Below are 17,070 nucleotides of genomic sequence, written 5' to 3'. Positions count from 1 at the left end.
GGGCGTTTGCTCTGGAGTGAACACAGCCGAGAAAAACTGCAAGCAGACCTCTACTTGCGGATGACCTAAAATTGCCCAAAAGAAAAATATAGAAAAGCAGCTAGAAAAGCAGTCAAATGGTAAATTTTCGCATTAAAATACCAAAGATTGTCTCCGTATTGATGGAATGTCAGAGTCAATGTCTTAAGGGCATGCAAACGGCAAATCTGTGAAATAAGTCAAATATGTGCCTTTATTCAATAAAGGTTGGCAAACGTTGTCAGAAAAGATCACTAACAAAACACTAGCAAGGTCCTAGTCGTGTTAACATATCATTAAATACGATAACCAGGGAGGACATGTCATAAAATACAAATAAGTAGGGATTTTATGAGTCCGCCAACCTATTAGTGTTGTAATTTAAAATCCATGTACTAACGGAAAAAAAAGCATATATATACACCGTATTGCTGTGAGATTGTCCAGAGTTGCCTTGGGGGATCTCCAATGAAATGCGAGCAAATGGCAAGGAAAAGCTGACGAGCTGTTTTCACCGGCAATGATTTTAGTTTAAGCGATCCCCGGACGACCCTGAGGTCCGTCTGTAAAAACACACACAAAATGCGCCGGCGCTCATCTACGCAGCAGAACGCCGCACTGGTGGTCTTCCTCAAGGATATTTATTGGCCAAGGAATCCCATTACAGGGAAGCGGCAATGAGGTCACGGAGGAGTTTATCCCATTTTCCGCATCTCTGCCTCGAGATCATTCGTCGTGCCGTCCGTTGACCAACTGGCCTTCTGCAATGGCCCACCGCATTCATTAGTCTGGCACCATCTGCAAAAAAAACATATTAAAGTAACAATGCTGATAACAAAGTGGAGAACAGTTTGAGGCACACAGTGAGATGGTTCCCATTATGTTGACATGGCGCTCGGGCTGGGTCATTAATCAATTTTTAGGGGTCATGGCTATTTTTTTAGCAGCTTCTACAGTGCAATGTGCATCTCTGCTGATGTGCTCCACTTCCACTTGCAACACAGTTGCGAAAGCAGTGGAGGTAGTTATTTGGTCATTTAATTTAACTTATATTGACGTTAGGTTTGGATCTGTATATGTTTTTTTCCTTTATTTCAGTTACTTCTGGGGAAACCGATTAAAATGATTGCAAAAAAAAAAACAATGCACCGAAGTATCTCAAAGACATGTTCCAGAAATTAAACAAGGAGTCAGTCAGTTTTGGAATTTACCATTTGAAGGTCAATTTGGCCATTTGCTTTGAATTTGAAAAATTAGCGACCAACACCAGTTTAATGTTCCACATGAAATTTGGCTGCTATTTAGATTGTAAGAGGACATGCAAAAGTCTCCAGGGCCCATGCCAAAAACCGAACGGGTAGTCAGACACTTTGTTTTGAAGCATCCATATGAGATTACTTTCATCTCCTACGAGGAAATTGGCCCAAAAAGCCCCGATCTAAAGCAGACAACTACAGCATACTAAATTGTCCAGCTTTTTTGCCTGCACCATCTAATGTGGGCATTAAAGTTTAATCATCTCGAGGCTTTCCTGTGAAAATTGTTTACGAGGGCCCATTCACTGCTGCTCGCTGCTTGTCCCCATGCAGTACGGCATAAAGAAGAAGGAGGAGAAGGAGGCGGAGGCGGCCGCCGCCATGGAGCAGGCCTCGGAGGGCAGCCTGACACGCCCCAAGAAGGCAGTGCCCACCGGCTGTGGTGAGGAGGAGGAGGAGGAGAGCATCATGGACACGGTGATGAAGTTCATCCCGACACCTCTCATGGATATGTTCAACAAGAAGTAACGCCGTTTCACATATGACCACCTCCTCTGCCCTCCCACCTCCTCACACTCTACTCTTCTTCCACTGCTGCCACGTGACGTTATGTTGGTCACAAAATGGCTCATTTAACGTCCTGTCCGCCACTTATTAATCAATAAAAATAGTCATAATCACACCTATCATGCCAACTTTGATTTGTAAATAGCCTGGCATTATGCGGCAAATAATTCTATTTATATATACATATATATATATATATGTATATATATATATAAAATATGTATATGACATATATCAAGATGGGTAGATAAGTACAAGCCATATTTTCAACTTTGAAAACAATTTACAAATCCCTTTTTTGTTCTTTTATGTTAATATTTGATGCAAATATGGGAAAACAACAGATCGTCCTTGTGACATAATCAAAGAAGTGATTGGTTTATTCTTTAGTTTTTTCTTTTTGGCATGTAGTGAGATGTTGTAACGTGACGTGGTTGTCGCCGTGAACGGAAATATTTGAGGTTATAACTGCTTTTTCTGTTTGTTTGTTTGTTTATGACTGAAGAAATCAATAATTGAAGATGCTTAAAAAAAAAAGGCGTGCAGTTGCCGAATATATCATTCACCTCCAACTCGGCCCAAGTCTAATCTGCAAAGACAGACAATCGTCAAAGTTGCGTGTAGCTTGAAGACACAGGCTTCTTCCTTATTGTCAAACAAAAATGTAACAACACACATTTTTTTTATTCATACCCCCACTGTAGTGTTTGTATCAAAATGTTTTTGTTCACTGGAAAACAAAAATGGCACAAAAAGCTTCAGTCATCTGACGTATTTTATGTCCATTCCGTAAAGTCTTTCTGGAATATTTCAGACAATTCTGCTAAGATATCTATGATGTTTCGTTGAATAAAAACATTAAAACATTCACCCATTCATAAGTGTAAAGCTGTCTTGGCATTTACATTTATTGTTGATCTGGTAAAATGCTGCACAAGTTGCTGGGGTGTCAGATGCGGACAATAGTTTTCTTCATCTCCATCATTCCATTACTTTCTAAAACATTCTAACTATTTCAGACAGGTATGCTAAGTTTGCCTCATTGTTATCCACAAAAAAGAAGAGAGAAAAAAACAATGTTTGAAAAGTGTAAAAATGGCATACGAAGCTGGATCGTTGTCAGAACTTCTTTTTTTTATCTCTATCGTTTCCAGTCTTTCCGAAACATTCCAGCTCTTTCAGACATTCCACTAACTTATCCTCGTTGGTCAAAAGCTACTCTGCAGTTTGCCACAAAGAAAAATGTGAGAATTTAACTAACTTTGTGCCATTACTTTACTAGCATTGAATTTGAGCAACATTTTGGCTTTTGTGTGAGAAATTGTAGATGTTAGAAGATAAGTGTTTCAGGTGTACCTTGAATTTTGCATATTCATGCTAGTTTCAATAAGCTAAAATCACCAAATCATGTCAAAATTGAATATTGGAGTAGCATCCATGCTGGTAAACTGCCCCTGCTAGGCTCCATTCAGAGTGCTAGCAGCAAATTAGCGACCAGAACTGCACATTCGCAAATGACGTTATCAAGTCAAACCAAAGAACGACGCTTATAGTAGTTAATAGCAGTAGTAGCCTACATAGCATTCTTTTTTACTTTTTTCCTGCATATCTCAGGTGTTGTCGCTTGTACCTTCGCTAGCCTTCTTCGACTAGCCTCATAAGCCTAGCTCGCTAACATCTTCAAGGGCCTTGAAATCCTTACATAGTCGTTGTTTACAGCTCCAGCCGAATTCTTGCAAGCTATGAATACTGCCCCCGACCAATTTGTTGGAGTTACTGAGCTGCCACGCTCTCATCTCCTTTGATAAAATGTTCACGCTTTCCATGGCTAACAGACCACTGCCACTCAACAAAACTCATTTTTTCCGCTCAGTAAACATCATAATAAGTAGGCCTAATAGTAAAAGCAGCCACTTGATACTAAAACTAATCTTTGATGTAACTTGAATGTAAACGTCCAATGTTTGTACTTTTCTGTCGTCTGTACTTGCGGATGCTAAACTTAGTGTGCTAATCTTTTGTGTTGTCTCTAGCTGGTCCTGTTCCTGTCCTCTTGGTAGCTGGTGATTTTTTTTATTTTCATATTTTAAACAAGTATATTTTAGGTGCATATTTTAAGTCTTTTCTACTGCAAAGTTTTCTCACCCTCCTCCCTCTTCTTTAAGGACATCTGCATGCTCTGTAGTGTGTAATGGTGCGACTATAAAGCGTTTTTGATGTGTCCTGTTATGTGTGTTTACCCGCCATCCCCAAAGCGCCGCTGTGTTAGCCTCACCTGCATGCTAAAGACAGATATTTTAGTCTGGAAACCATGCAAAAATAAAAGATAAGAAAAACGTGGAACCACTGCAAACTCTGAGAATAAAGTGATTTCATACAACCTTTTTGGATTGTGTTGCTGTCTTTTGGTGCGTGGCTGTTTTTTGGTGGTTATAATGTTCGGTCGCTTTTTTAGAACATATCTGTACGATGAGTGAAGCCAAAGCAGAACACTTCTACCCGTCCATCCATTTTCTGCACCGCTTGTCCCCACCGGGGTCGCGAGCGTGCCGGAACCTATTCCAACATGAGCGGTAAGCGGGTTTGGTGATGGCGCTGGCATGGGTTTTGATCTTAGATTGTTGCATTCATTAGTTCACAATGAGACAGCAAAACAAATCTACAAACTGTCATTTTAAGATAATTCACCATTGAAAATGAGTAGAATTGACATACGACAATCAGGTGAACATGGCGATCATAACAGCATGCACAAAAAATTCAGAAGAACCCATCCCTGAAATTTGAGCAGGAAGTCCATGAAGGCCAGAAATGATTCCAAATGAGCCCAATGAAGCAGGTTTCCTAATCAGATGCAATGACAGGCATGGTGTCATATTCACTGAGGAGGGGGAATTACACAGACAACAGATGGTCATGAAAATAAGTCCATTAAAAATGATCTTACTGTAAATGACCAGTGTGTCAGGGGAAACTGATTCTCAAAATACATTGAATGAGCCATGGACCACCGGTTGACAACCACTGCATTATGGAATCAGGCTCAGGACACAATGAACTTTAACAAAAGGACAAAGCATAAAGGATCAGCAACTATATAACAACTGATACATCGAGAAACAATGAGTCACAACAGAAAGTGACTATCATTGAAAGAAGCGGATTGCTGTTGTCGCTTGCGTTTTTCTTTAGCGTGCCTCGGCCACCGGCGCAATTTGTTGTGAGAGTTGGCAAGTTGTTTTAGTGTCAATGACTCCTAACGGATTCCATTGTGGAGCTTTTTGTTGCCCACTCCTGCTTGTCGAGCGCACTCGAGTCTGCCAGCAGGAAATAGAGGTTTAAATCAACGCCGTAAGTACGCCAAGCCGAGAGAGCCTTCCGCCAACCCGGGTTATCTTTCACACGCCCTACAACACTCGAGCTACACTTAACATTTATGTCTATATAATCATGCTCAGTTCATATCGGTTGTTTTATCTATTTTACAATCCAGTCAATTGTGCCACAGAGTATGGCAAAATGTTAACAGAGATACAAGCGGCCGAAATGAGTTTTCTCCGCAGGATGTCCAGGCTCTCCCTTAGAGATAGGGTGAGAAGCTCGGTCATCCGGGAGAGACTCGGAGTAGAGTTGCTACTCCTCCACGTTGAGAGGAGCCAGATGAGGTTGCTCGGGCATCTCATCAGGATGCCTCCTGGACGCCTCCCTGGGGAGGTGTTCCGGGCATGTCCCTGGGGACGACCCAGGACACGCTGGAGAGACTATGTCTCTGAGCTGGCCTGGGAACACCTTGGTGAAGTGGCTGGGGAGAGGGAAGTCTGGGAGTCCCTCCTGAAGCTGCTGCCCCCGCGACCCGACCCCGGATAAGCGGAAGATGGATGGATGGATGGATGGATGGATGGATGGATGGAAGGACGGACGGACGGACGGACGGACGGACGGACGGGCGGGCGGGCGGGCGGACGGACGGACGGACGGACGGATGGACGGACGGACGGTTGGATGGATGGATGGATGGAGATAGTTTGGATGCAAAGGCAAGGATACAATAAAATGACAGTGGCCGACATAATCAAATGACAAAGTAGCCGTCATGATCAACAACCGTTATACACCATAAAGTGATACGCTGACTCATAAATAAGCAAATAAAAATATGGCTCAACATTATATTCAAATATTTCTGTAATTGATTCATTTTTTGTTCAGTTTTGAAGACAGTTGCTGGGCTAGATGTTGTTCCACTATTGTGCTAATGTTGATAAAGCTAATCAAAGATGAGCACCCTAATTCACAGAAACACTCCGATTGGCTCATTGTTGTTAATTGCCACACACTCCAAAATATTTAGCATTTTCAACAACTGGCAATCATTGTAGCATGAGAATAAGTAAAAAGGAGGAAGTTGGTCTTGTGACTGTAACACAACAAATGTGTGATTTGATTTCAGTGAGTGGAAATGTTGTCTTCATCATCAGTGCAAACTGCATAATATATGCTTCTACATGATTTATGTATATGAATAGCGCAATGGGGTAAGGAAAGTATAAATTCTTGATGTTCCTGTATTGGGATCACACATGAGTCAACGGGATGTTTTGCTCAGCTATAAATACGGAAAAGGTTTCTTGTGGGAGGTCGCCAGATAAACAGTCCTCTCCCACACACCAGGAACATCTCGAAAACTCATCAAAGGATGCCAGCTCTCAGTAAGAGGGGAAAGAGCATACTAGCAGACATGGATGTGGAGAAAAAAATATTTTGAAACATTTAGAAAATCGTCATTAAAATAGCCTTCTTTGATTAAAATGTACTGTTGACAGTAAAATTATCTGTAAGTAAATAACAATTTAAATATTGAAAAATAATAATCACACCCATCTATTCGATGTTTCTGTGATAATATCAAAATTAAAGGTACCATTTTGTGTTCTAAATTCTTTTTCTTAATTTTCAAATATGTCTTTGTATCTCACAATTATTAGTTAAAAATGTATTCAATCCAGGACTGTGTTTTTAAATCCCAACTCACAACTTCTTGCCATTAGCCAGTAAAAGGCTATAAGATCAAACCATCGAATGAAATCCTCTTTTAATTGAGTGAAAAAACATTACCCACAGTTAAATGCTGTTTTTAACATCTTAATGAGGATAATAAACATGCATATGTAATGCGTGTCACATGGTTGCAGTGGTCCAATTACCTTACTGCACATTTAATTGCAGTGGTTTTGTACCATTTCCACAGTGAAGATGATAATCTATCATTCCGCCCATTTAATCCCCATCCAATGCTTCCTTCACTTTCCATGCATCTTCCGTGATTAGGTCTATTTTTAAGACTCATCAATATTCAATGGCACCAGTAATAGGATCAAATTAATCATCAGCTTGTAATGAAATGCTGCCTTACATATTTATGCTAAATACTAGTTCAGTCAAGCTGTTTGTTTCCATTGGGGAGGGTGGCAGTTATCTAACTGGTGAGATGAACAATCATGACACGTGCAATGGGTGCACGCATATGACCAAACGTGTTGTGGATTATTTTGTTACTCTATTGTTCAAAATGTCGGTTAGCGTGATTAATAATGGTGATGTGTGAGTCAAAACCAAAATATCTGCACCTCCGAAACCTTTTTATGCTCTAAAATTGGTTCTTAAATCAAAATGTTGATACTTATACTTCAGTCATTTGTACGGTACATTATATTGTATTATTCTCCAAAAACTAATTTCCTCAGTTAAATGAGTATTATAAAATGTAGACAGATGAACTTGTAAAATTGTGGCATTTATTTAATATATAATTACAGGCAATTTCAATTGAAGTCACTGAGTATATAAAAGTAAAATGATCTAACTTGACTACTCTTTCAATATACTTCCAAGTTTGAAATGAATAATTACTCTGATGTTTTGTATGAAGCCTTGATTAGAAATAACGCTTTTATCAACTTTACCAGAAACATTTGGTGTATTTCCACAAAATATTAGATCAGTATCATATCCTCAATATCATCTTGAATTCTACTCTCTCGTGGATTACCAAAAAATGGTGGTATCAAACCTCTCTAATAAATCACTGATGAGATCTCCAAGAGCATTCATTATGACACAGTAAATGTCTACGCTGACCTGAACTGAAATGATGGTTGCGCCAGCCTATTGGTGAGGCTGATATGGTATAGAGTTAGTGGCATTAATTGGTGTACAGAAAAGATTGCAAGAGGTGGTAGCCATTTCTAAAATAGGAAACAACTAGGAGTCTTTGCTGCACTTTTCTTCACGTGTCTCTGTTAACTCTTCCAGCTCCTCCCACTTGTGTCTTATGTGGTTCTCGTACTTGTGTTCGTCACGGCAGGCATTTCAGCCTCCGCACTTCCAACTGTGCTTTCCGCCTGTGGAGACATTCAACAACAAAGTTTTCTCACTTCTTCAATTGCCACTTCTACAGTTGCATTCAGAACGCCTACATAAAGCCCACTATGGAAACCCAAACGAGTCACGTAGCACCAATTAATTTTTTCTCATCAAACATCCTATTTCAATTCCCTTGAACACACCACAGAACTGAATGAACAAATGTGAGTGGCTTGATTAATGGAAATAAAGGGAAATCCACTCAGCCGACACAAGTCCAGATGTGAGGACGAAGCATGGATGCTTTCTGTCATAGACCCTCAAGATGGAAACCCCCTCCCTCTAAAAGCCCTCCTCATTCTCCCGTGTCCCACATTGATGGCTGACAGCTGCCATCTTGTCACTTGCTGATGGGATAATTAGCAGCAAGCTACTGACACATTGATCACATTTGATCCAAGCCAGGAGCTTCTGAAACGTTTGACTTGGTTGCTCTCCCTCTAGTTACGATGTTGTTTTTGTTGTTGATGATCGCCAGCAAGAAAGAGGCTAAATTCACAGATCGACTTCTCGTATTCCCCCCATTAGTCCCGTGTAGATACTTTTCACACATCACAGCTTGCGTTTAATTTTATTTCTAGCAATCTATCCTTAAAGGTTACGATAACCAAATGGTAGCCACTTTTGCTGGTAAAAAACAGATGATATCAAAAGCAGTCAAATATTTCCTGCTAGAAAGTTGGCCTTTTCTCAGTACCTGATTCAAGTTGATGAAAAGAAGCAACATTTCGATTGTGCTGGCAGACAGAAAGGAGGAGGTCTTTGAACGCACCAGCAGACATGTTGGCCTACTTCACTTCCCGCAGGAAAAAACGCTCAATCAATTATTTAGCTGTGCACTGGAGTGCTTGAAAAGGGCGTGTGTGTGTGTGCGTGCGTGCGTGCGTGTGTGTGTGTGCGTGTGTGCGTGCGTGTGTGTGTGTGTGTGTGTGTGTGTGTGTGTGACTCTAACGGGAAAATCTTTTTGAGCGTTATCCCACGTCAAACAGTGGGTGTGCAGTGGGTGTGCACTGTGCAGGACCGCCCTGATAGATGTTGTTGACTATCACACTTCACCCATCTGTCGAATATACAATGGTGAAATTTGATAACAATCAGAAAAATTCTCCAAAATAACCCTCTCTTCGAAAGACCCCTAGAAAAGACCTAAATGACCCCAAGATAGCTGCTTTACATACTCCAATGCGTCCTGGAGCCTTTCCCCGCCATCATCGAGTAGTAGGCGGGGGGCACCCTGAACCGGTTGCCAGCCAATTGCAGGGCACACAGAGACAAACAACCGTCAGCACTCGTACTCACACCTAGGGACAATTAGGTGTGTTATTAAATCGGCCTACGAAGCATGATGTTGGGATGTGGGAGGAAACCGGAGTGCCCGGAGAAAACCCACGCAGGCACAGGGAGAACATGCAAACTCCACACAGGGGAGGCCCGGAGGTGGAATCGAACCGGCTCCCTCTGAACTGTGAGGCGGATATGCTAACCAGTGCATCACCGTGCCACCTGTAACATTATTATTATCATTTGATTTACTACAGTATTGTTTATTATGTTTTATTTATTTCCTGTGTCTTTTCTTTTCCTGAGACGTTTATGTAGGCCGACCAAAATTCCTGTTGTTGAGAAAAAGTGACTTTGGGGGCTGATTTATTTATTTTAGTCAAGTCAAATTTGTTTTTAAAGACCTTCATACAGCAAAGTGCTTCGCCTGCCGACGTATTTTATTCCTGTTTGGCACCACAAAGCCAAATGACCTACAAATGGATGCTTCAACCTAAAATGGCAGACCTGTTTTGTCTTGTTAAGTATGGCTTCTTGAGATACTATGCCATGCAATCATTTCTTTTCTCATGATGCCCAAAATTCAAAGATTTCCCAAATAATAAGCATTCATATGATGAAAAGCAAAACCTCCCTCCCTGATTAGCTGTACATTTTGTATGTTGATAAGTTCAACAATACTTTTTTCGGGCGTCACCAAAGACGTGCAAAAATGATCGTGTTCTCGGTGACAGTGGCATTATTACATTCTCAATTATTCATATAAACCATAAAAAGATAATGAAGAAGGTGGGGGGGGATGAATGATTAGTACCACCTTTAGCTCCGAGTATTTAATTTATTTCCATTCATAATTCAACGCGCAGTTGCAATAGCGTAATGGAAACCATTTCCATTTTGTTATCTTTACGTGGAAATACAATGACAGCATCACTACAACTGCTCATTTGATATATACTGGTGCCTTGACCACAATAACTCCAATTTACACATTTTTGAGTTACGAGTCGTCACTTTGGATATGCCATATGAAATAAAGTGGAAAAAAAAACAGAGCAATTAAAAATAATAATAAAACTCAAAAAGAATATTAATTAAACACTTTTCCTATTGAGTAAAAAGGTTATAAGATGGCATTTTAAAACTGCAGTGGAGTTTGCTTCTCAAACATCCAATGAGAGACGATTCCATAAGGGGCACGATAGGAGAAAGCCCTACAACTAGCTGACTATTTACTGAAAGCATGACGAAAAGGTGTGGACTTGCAGCATGTGAAAAAGTAACTGATGTTCAGCTGTACCCATATGGTTTGTTAGCTTCCATCCTACCACATTTTTTAGTTGGCATAGGTATTTGTAATTAAATATTAGCTGGTGGCAGCTAGTGGCCAGTTAATGCAAGTGACTGGCAACTGGATGACTTTGTATTATTTTTTATCAATGACAGTGTATATCCATTTTTTGCATATTAAAATAGCAGTTTAACATTATTTTGGTAGTATATGTTCTGTTGGTGGGCAACAATATATATTAGGTACACTAAAGCGTTTGTTTTTTTAATCAACAACAAGTAGCAAAAATATTGTGATAGCTTTTGGGAGCATTTCAGCTGATTCCAGTGGGGAAAATTGATTTACTCTCTGAGCAGATCTAGTTACAATCTTGGCCGTGGTGCAGATTAAACCGGGAAATCCTTCGAATCCCCAATCAGACAATTTTTCCATATAAATGTGAACACCTGCAGCGTTTGCTCTGTGTCATAGAAATACAACCTAGAACAATTAGGGAAGGTCCGAGGAGCACCTAGGGGAGTGAGTGGCTGACATTTCAGATGTATGATACCATTGCTGGAAAAAGCCAAGAATGAATTGACTCAGTGATGAAAGAATGAAGCAGGCGTGCTTGATCTGTGATGATGATGACAGGTCATTATGACCTGCTGGGATGTGACACTGTGGAAGGACGTCATTATCTGACTTTCCACCATTGGTTGACTTCGTCTAACAATCACTGGCAGACATTTTAAGCTGACGTTGGCCATTTCCATTGGTAATGACTTTGTAGGCCAGATTTTGTCAGATTGCTACCAAATTTGCCGTAAAACACAAAAACTCTGTTTCTCTTGGCTGCGTTAAATTTAGTAGGTATGTCTGCCATGAGTAGTCACAAAACAAGACCACCAAAAAAGAAGCCATGCGTGAAAAAAACACAAGTCAGCCTTTTTGGTTTGAAGCAATAATTTGGGGGTCATTTTGAGAATTCCCTGGGCTTTCTCAAAGGCTGAGCCTTAGAAATTTTGTCTAATAGCTAATGAATTTGAACCTCACATACTTGACAGATTAGTAATTCAAAATTGAGGAAAGTATCATTTACATGGGCTCATGGATTTTTAATCAACCTGAATACAATTTTTCTGACCAATTTAGTAGTCATTTGAGAAGTGATTGTCGAATTACAGTACTACTAATTTTAATGTTGTGTGTTGGGCAGTTGGGTGACGTTAACCACAGGATGTAAAAGCGAGAATCAATTCCAAAAGACCGCAAAGATGAAGTTGAATTTCTCATTTCGCCTCTCTTGCGATGGGGTTTCCCACCGAGGCTGCTGACAGAAGATAAATGTACTTATTATTGTGCTTGTGCATGCCAACGAGCCCTACTCTGGGAATCAATTAGTCTCCCGCGAGTCCATGCTTAAAACCTGGTGGACAACAAAGAAAAGCAATCATGTCCCTGCAGACTATCAAACGGTGTTGATTAGCTCCAAATGGCTTTTTTGCGTTCTTCCTGTATTCTACCTAGCAGCCTCATTGCAGGCTGACACACTCTCCATGCTCCAGAAAAGGCAAGTCCAAGTAAAATACTTTGAAGAAAAGACACCCAAATGGTTGCTTCAAACCAAAACGGCCGACTTCTTGAGTATTATCATAGTAGTAACATAGATTGTGCAATTAAATTTCATGTTGCTTTGTGAAACTGGCAAGGTTAGCTTTTAGATTGTGCAAGATGGTGTATAACTGTTTGGGAACAATCACTCAGTAATTGTGTGCATGTATGTCCAAATCTGTGGATTGTTTCTTCTTTGGTCAACAGCAAATTTTATCCACAGTGGACTTTATATGTTCTTTAATGTAGTTTTGGTGCTTATTTAAAAATTGTTTTTTCTTCTAGCACATTAGGTTTTTGAGATATTTTCAGGTTTTGTTTTTGAGTTTGACCAATAAAAGCTTGCACGATATGGATTTCACCGGGTGCTCTCATGAAGAAAAATCCATGTAACCTGTAATGTATGAATATGAGTACATTTTTATTTTTATTTTTATTTTTATTTTTATTTTTATTTTTACTTTTATTTTTATCATCATGTGCTGCAGAAAAAACAGCTTTGGAGTCCCAGCTAAATAAATAAATAAATAAATAAATAAATAAATAAATAAATAAATAAATAAATAAATAAATAAATAAATAAATAAATAAATAAATAAATAAATAAATAAATAAATAAATAAATAAATAAATAAATAAATAAATAAATAAATAAATAAACTCAGGTAGCAAAGTATGATTAAAAAGAATTGTCAAAAAATGTTTACCAGCATTTTGTTTGTATCTATGCGCAAGGTTATTGGCAAGGACAAATTGTATTGCAGTAATGGTGTTGTGAGGGCATGTGTTAATTTGTTACAGGCTATGCTCCTTTACGTTGGTGGAATTTTTCTAGTCATGAAGTGGTTGTCATTAGTAACTGGCAACAGTAAAAGTAATCGTATGACATGCCTTGTACATTATGTGCATCTATCCGTCTGTTCCAGAGTGTACTGTTTTTCTCTGTGGATTGCTTCTACTTCTTCTGTTTTTTTGTGAAAGATGGCAGTTATAATGAATAACTGGCAAGATATGATTCCATTTGAATGAACCGTTGACACCTTGTCTTGTTTTTGTCTAAAGGTGACATAGTCTGTGTGTGGGTGTGCAATGCTCAATGGTTATCTCCCCACAAGCCTCCTCGCCAAAGCGCCCAGCGCCTGTGTTTGGGCCGCATACCCGAGTGGATGGAGAAGTAAAGGGAATAGCTCGCCGTGTTCCAAGCACTCAACACAGCGCTTTATGCCCCCCACCCACAGCCGCCCTACCCCCCATTTTGCTTTCTAGCCGGCGAGCTCATGGGATTCCTGTTTGAACGCGGAAGCTGAGTGTTTGCCTCATGCAGGCTGTGGAGAGGCTAATAAATATCAGCGTATGAGCTCGGGACGCCCTCCTTCTTATGGGATCAATACCATTAGCGACCTCCCAAGCTTTATCCCCTCACCGTTCTGTCACTCACCATTTGATTTAAATCACTCATCTATCCATTTTCTTTCACTGATTCGGGGTTTAGAAGGCCACAGCCTAATCAAGGAAGCCAAGACCTCCCTCTCCCCAGACACTTTGGTTACAGTCATACTACAGCTCAATTTCAATTTTTTATGCGACCTGTATCTGATTTTCAAGACAGTCTGAAGGGCTCAGTTCTGATTTTTTTCAAATCTGACTTGGGCCACTTTCATATGTTGAATACGTATTGGATTTTTTGCAATACGACCGCTGTCCGAATGTCCGGGTCGGATAAGACAGACTGCTTTTTTGATAGTCCGTGAGTCTGCAAAGTTGTTTTGAGTAATGGAGTTTACTGTATGCCCCAACCCTAGCCCTAACCCTAGCCCCAACCCTAACCCTAGCTCTAACCCTAGCCCCAACCCTAGCCCTAACCATAGCCCCAACCCTAACCCTAGTCCTAACCCCAGCCCTAAACCTAACTTTTGTCCCAACCGTAGCCCTAACCCTAACTCCAGCCCTAACCCTAGCTCTAACTCTGACCCCAGCCGTAACCCTAGCCCCAACCCTAGCCCTAACGCTAACTCCAGCCCTAATCCCTAGCCCTAACCACATCCCTAACCCTTACCCCAACCTTAACTCCAGCCCTAACCTTACCCCAGTCCTAACCCTACCTCTAGCCCTCGGCCTAAGCTTTCGGGAGGTGTATGGTTTTATGGGGCAGCACACGTGCAACTGTGTTGCAAATTTTTCCATGATCAAATATTTTAGGTCCCACTGGGATTTTACCTTAGGTCACTGGGGTGAGAGTCCAGAGCACCAACCACTACACTATGGAACCCTCGCTTGTATTTCATGGAAGGTAGGTACGTATATAGTGTCATGGAGCAGCTCACAAGCGAATAGTAAGTCATAGCCCGAAAAGTATTAATCAAATCACAATACGATAACAACGTTTTCATTTCCTTAAGAAGTCCAAAATCTGAGGAATTGTATTTCGATATGCAGGGTTCAGAGGCTGACTTTTGTCAAAACCTTTCAATATGAAAGATTCAAATCTGCTGTGATGGAACTACAGGCGACACCAAAACACATAATGGATGATTCTTTTATTCTATAGTGTAGTGCTTTTTCACATTTTGTCCACAGGAAAGAGGATGAAGGTTTGTGTTCCTGACATTGTTGCAACGCAATGAATTTGTAAGTCTCGTATTGTATACAATAAACGTGAGTACACTAAAATAGACAGTAATTGGTCAATTAACATTATCTAGTACATATAACCTGGCCAATCTGTCTGTTTTAAAATTTTAATGTGGCCCTTGAACTATAAATTTGAACTATTTGCCCACCCCTGATGAAATTCACTGCAGGCCTTTGCCTTTGTTTCCTCTTCCCCTCAAGCTCTCGCTTTTATCCCACCACCACCATTCTCCTGGCAGCCCCTCAATGTTTTGTCCTGCTGGGAGATGGTGAAATCAAACCTGATGCCATCTCGCTACCGCCTCTTCTTCTTGTTCTTCTTCTTCTTCTTCACCCAAACTGCGGATGATGTCACCATTTCCCACCTCCGAGCATCAAAACACATTAACCTTGAAAGACCTTCAGCGAACAGAGGTAGGATGCGTGCACGCAGCGTCCCCTGCTGCATGCACATGTCAACGACAACTGTGATGAACTGATGGTTCAGCATACATTACCACTAAAAATCGCTATTTGCGGGGGTTGATGATTATGTAGTGATGTTGTGATGACCCCAATGATTCTTATGGTGACTGTTGATATGATATGAATGATTGTTCTGGTGACACGTACAAAGTCAATAATTCTTCTGGTGATGTGAATGATTGTTATTGTAACTGTTGATTGTTATGATTATGTCATTGTTATCATGACTGGAGATTTTTATCCTACTATGAAATCTGTATTTGGTGACAAGAAGATCCTTTTCATGGTAATTTTAATTATCACGTCAGAATAAATCGTTTATTAACTTGTTCTGGTGAGTGAGCGTCAAGATATGCATGGTGATGTGAGTTGTTGTTCTTATGCATATTGAGGATTTTTTTGGTGCACTTGAATAATTATGATGATTGCAGCAGAGTTTATAGTGATATGTAAATGATGACAACAGTTATGTTCAAATTATGAAAACGGATTGAAAGCATTTTACAGTATACTTTTTTGTGAAGGTTTTTTTTTACACAAGAACTACACACGATCTATCAAGGAAGTCATGCAGAAGTCTTGTCTTTTTAAGTATGAGAACAATTGCGAACCAGAGTCCTGTTTTTAAACAGTATTTGTTGACATTGACAACTTCTCACACAGAAAATGTCACAGATGTATCTTCTATACATGCTTTGAAAAAACATGGAATACAATATATTAAGGTAACATAATGCGCATTGGTTCACTAAAATAAAAAACATGCATGTATTTTGTCACAGCTGGTTAGGAAGTGTGTGGTCCTGTATGGCCCCCGAGAAGCGTTGATGAAAAGTCGTAGCCCTCTCCATCATTTAAGTTCTTTATCCCTGATCTCATTAAATACGATAAACATTATCCATGACGTAATAGCTCATTTAGTTTATTTCTCCAAATGATCCTGATCTTTGTTGGTTGATTCTGTTTATAATATAATATAATATAATATAATATAATATAATATAATATAATATAATATAATATAATATAATATAATATAATATAATATAATATAATATAATATAATATAATATAAATAAATAAATAAATAAATAAATAAATAAATAAATAAATAAATAAATAAATAAATAAATAAATAAATAAATAAATAAATAAATAAATAAATAAATAAATAAATAAATAAATAGGCGGCTCGGTGGCGCACTTGGGTAGCACGTCCGCCTCACAGTTAGGAGGGTGCGGGTTCGATTCCACCTCCGGCCCTCCCTGTGTGGAGTTTGCATGTTCTCCCCGGGCCCGCGTGGGTTTTCTCCGGGCACTCCGGTTTCCTCCCACATCCCAAAAACATGCTTGGTAGGCCGATTGAACACTCCAAATTGTCCCTAGGTGTGAGTGCGAGTGCAAATGGTTGTTTGTCTCTGTGTGCCCTGCGATTGGCTGGCAACCGGTTCAGGGTGTCCCCCGCCTACTGCCCGATGACGGCTGGGATAGGCTCCAGCACGCCCGCGACCCCAGTGGGGACTAAGCGGTACAGAAAATGGATGG

At 40.1% G+C, this 17,070-nt stretch overlaps 1 protein-coding gene across 1 annotated transcript in view; it reads left to right on the top strand.

Moving 5' to 3' along the window:
* Positions 1–2,395, top strand: part of LOC133162992 (complexin-2-like) — a 40,304-nt gene extending 37,909 nt beyond the window's left edge. The window contains exon 4 of the mRNA XM_061292481.1: positions 1,608–2,395. Within this exon, the coding sequence (XP_061148465.1) occupies positions 1,608–1,802 (195 nt within the window). The 3' untranslated portion in view covers positions 1,803–2,395. The remainder of the gene's footprint in view (positions 1–1,607) is intronic.
* The last annotated feature ends 14,675 nt before the right edge of the window (positions 2,396–17,070 follow it).

Source organism: Syngnathus typhle, linkage group LG1 (assembly GCF_033458585.1).
Source record: "Syngnathus typhle isolate RoL2023-S1 ecotype Sweden linkage group LG1, RoL_Styp_1.0, whole genome shotgun sequence".
Classification (NCBI taxonomy): Eukaryota; Metazoa; Chordata; class Actinopteri; order Syngnathiformes; family Syngnathidae; genus Syngnathus; species Syngnathus typhle.
This window is presented reverse-complemented; position numbering and strand designations above follow the sequence as displayed.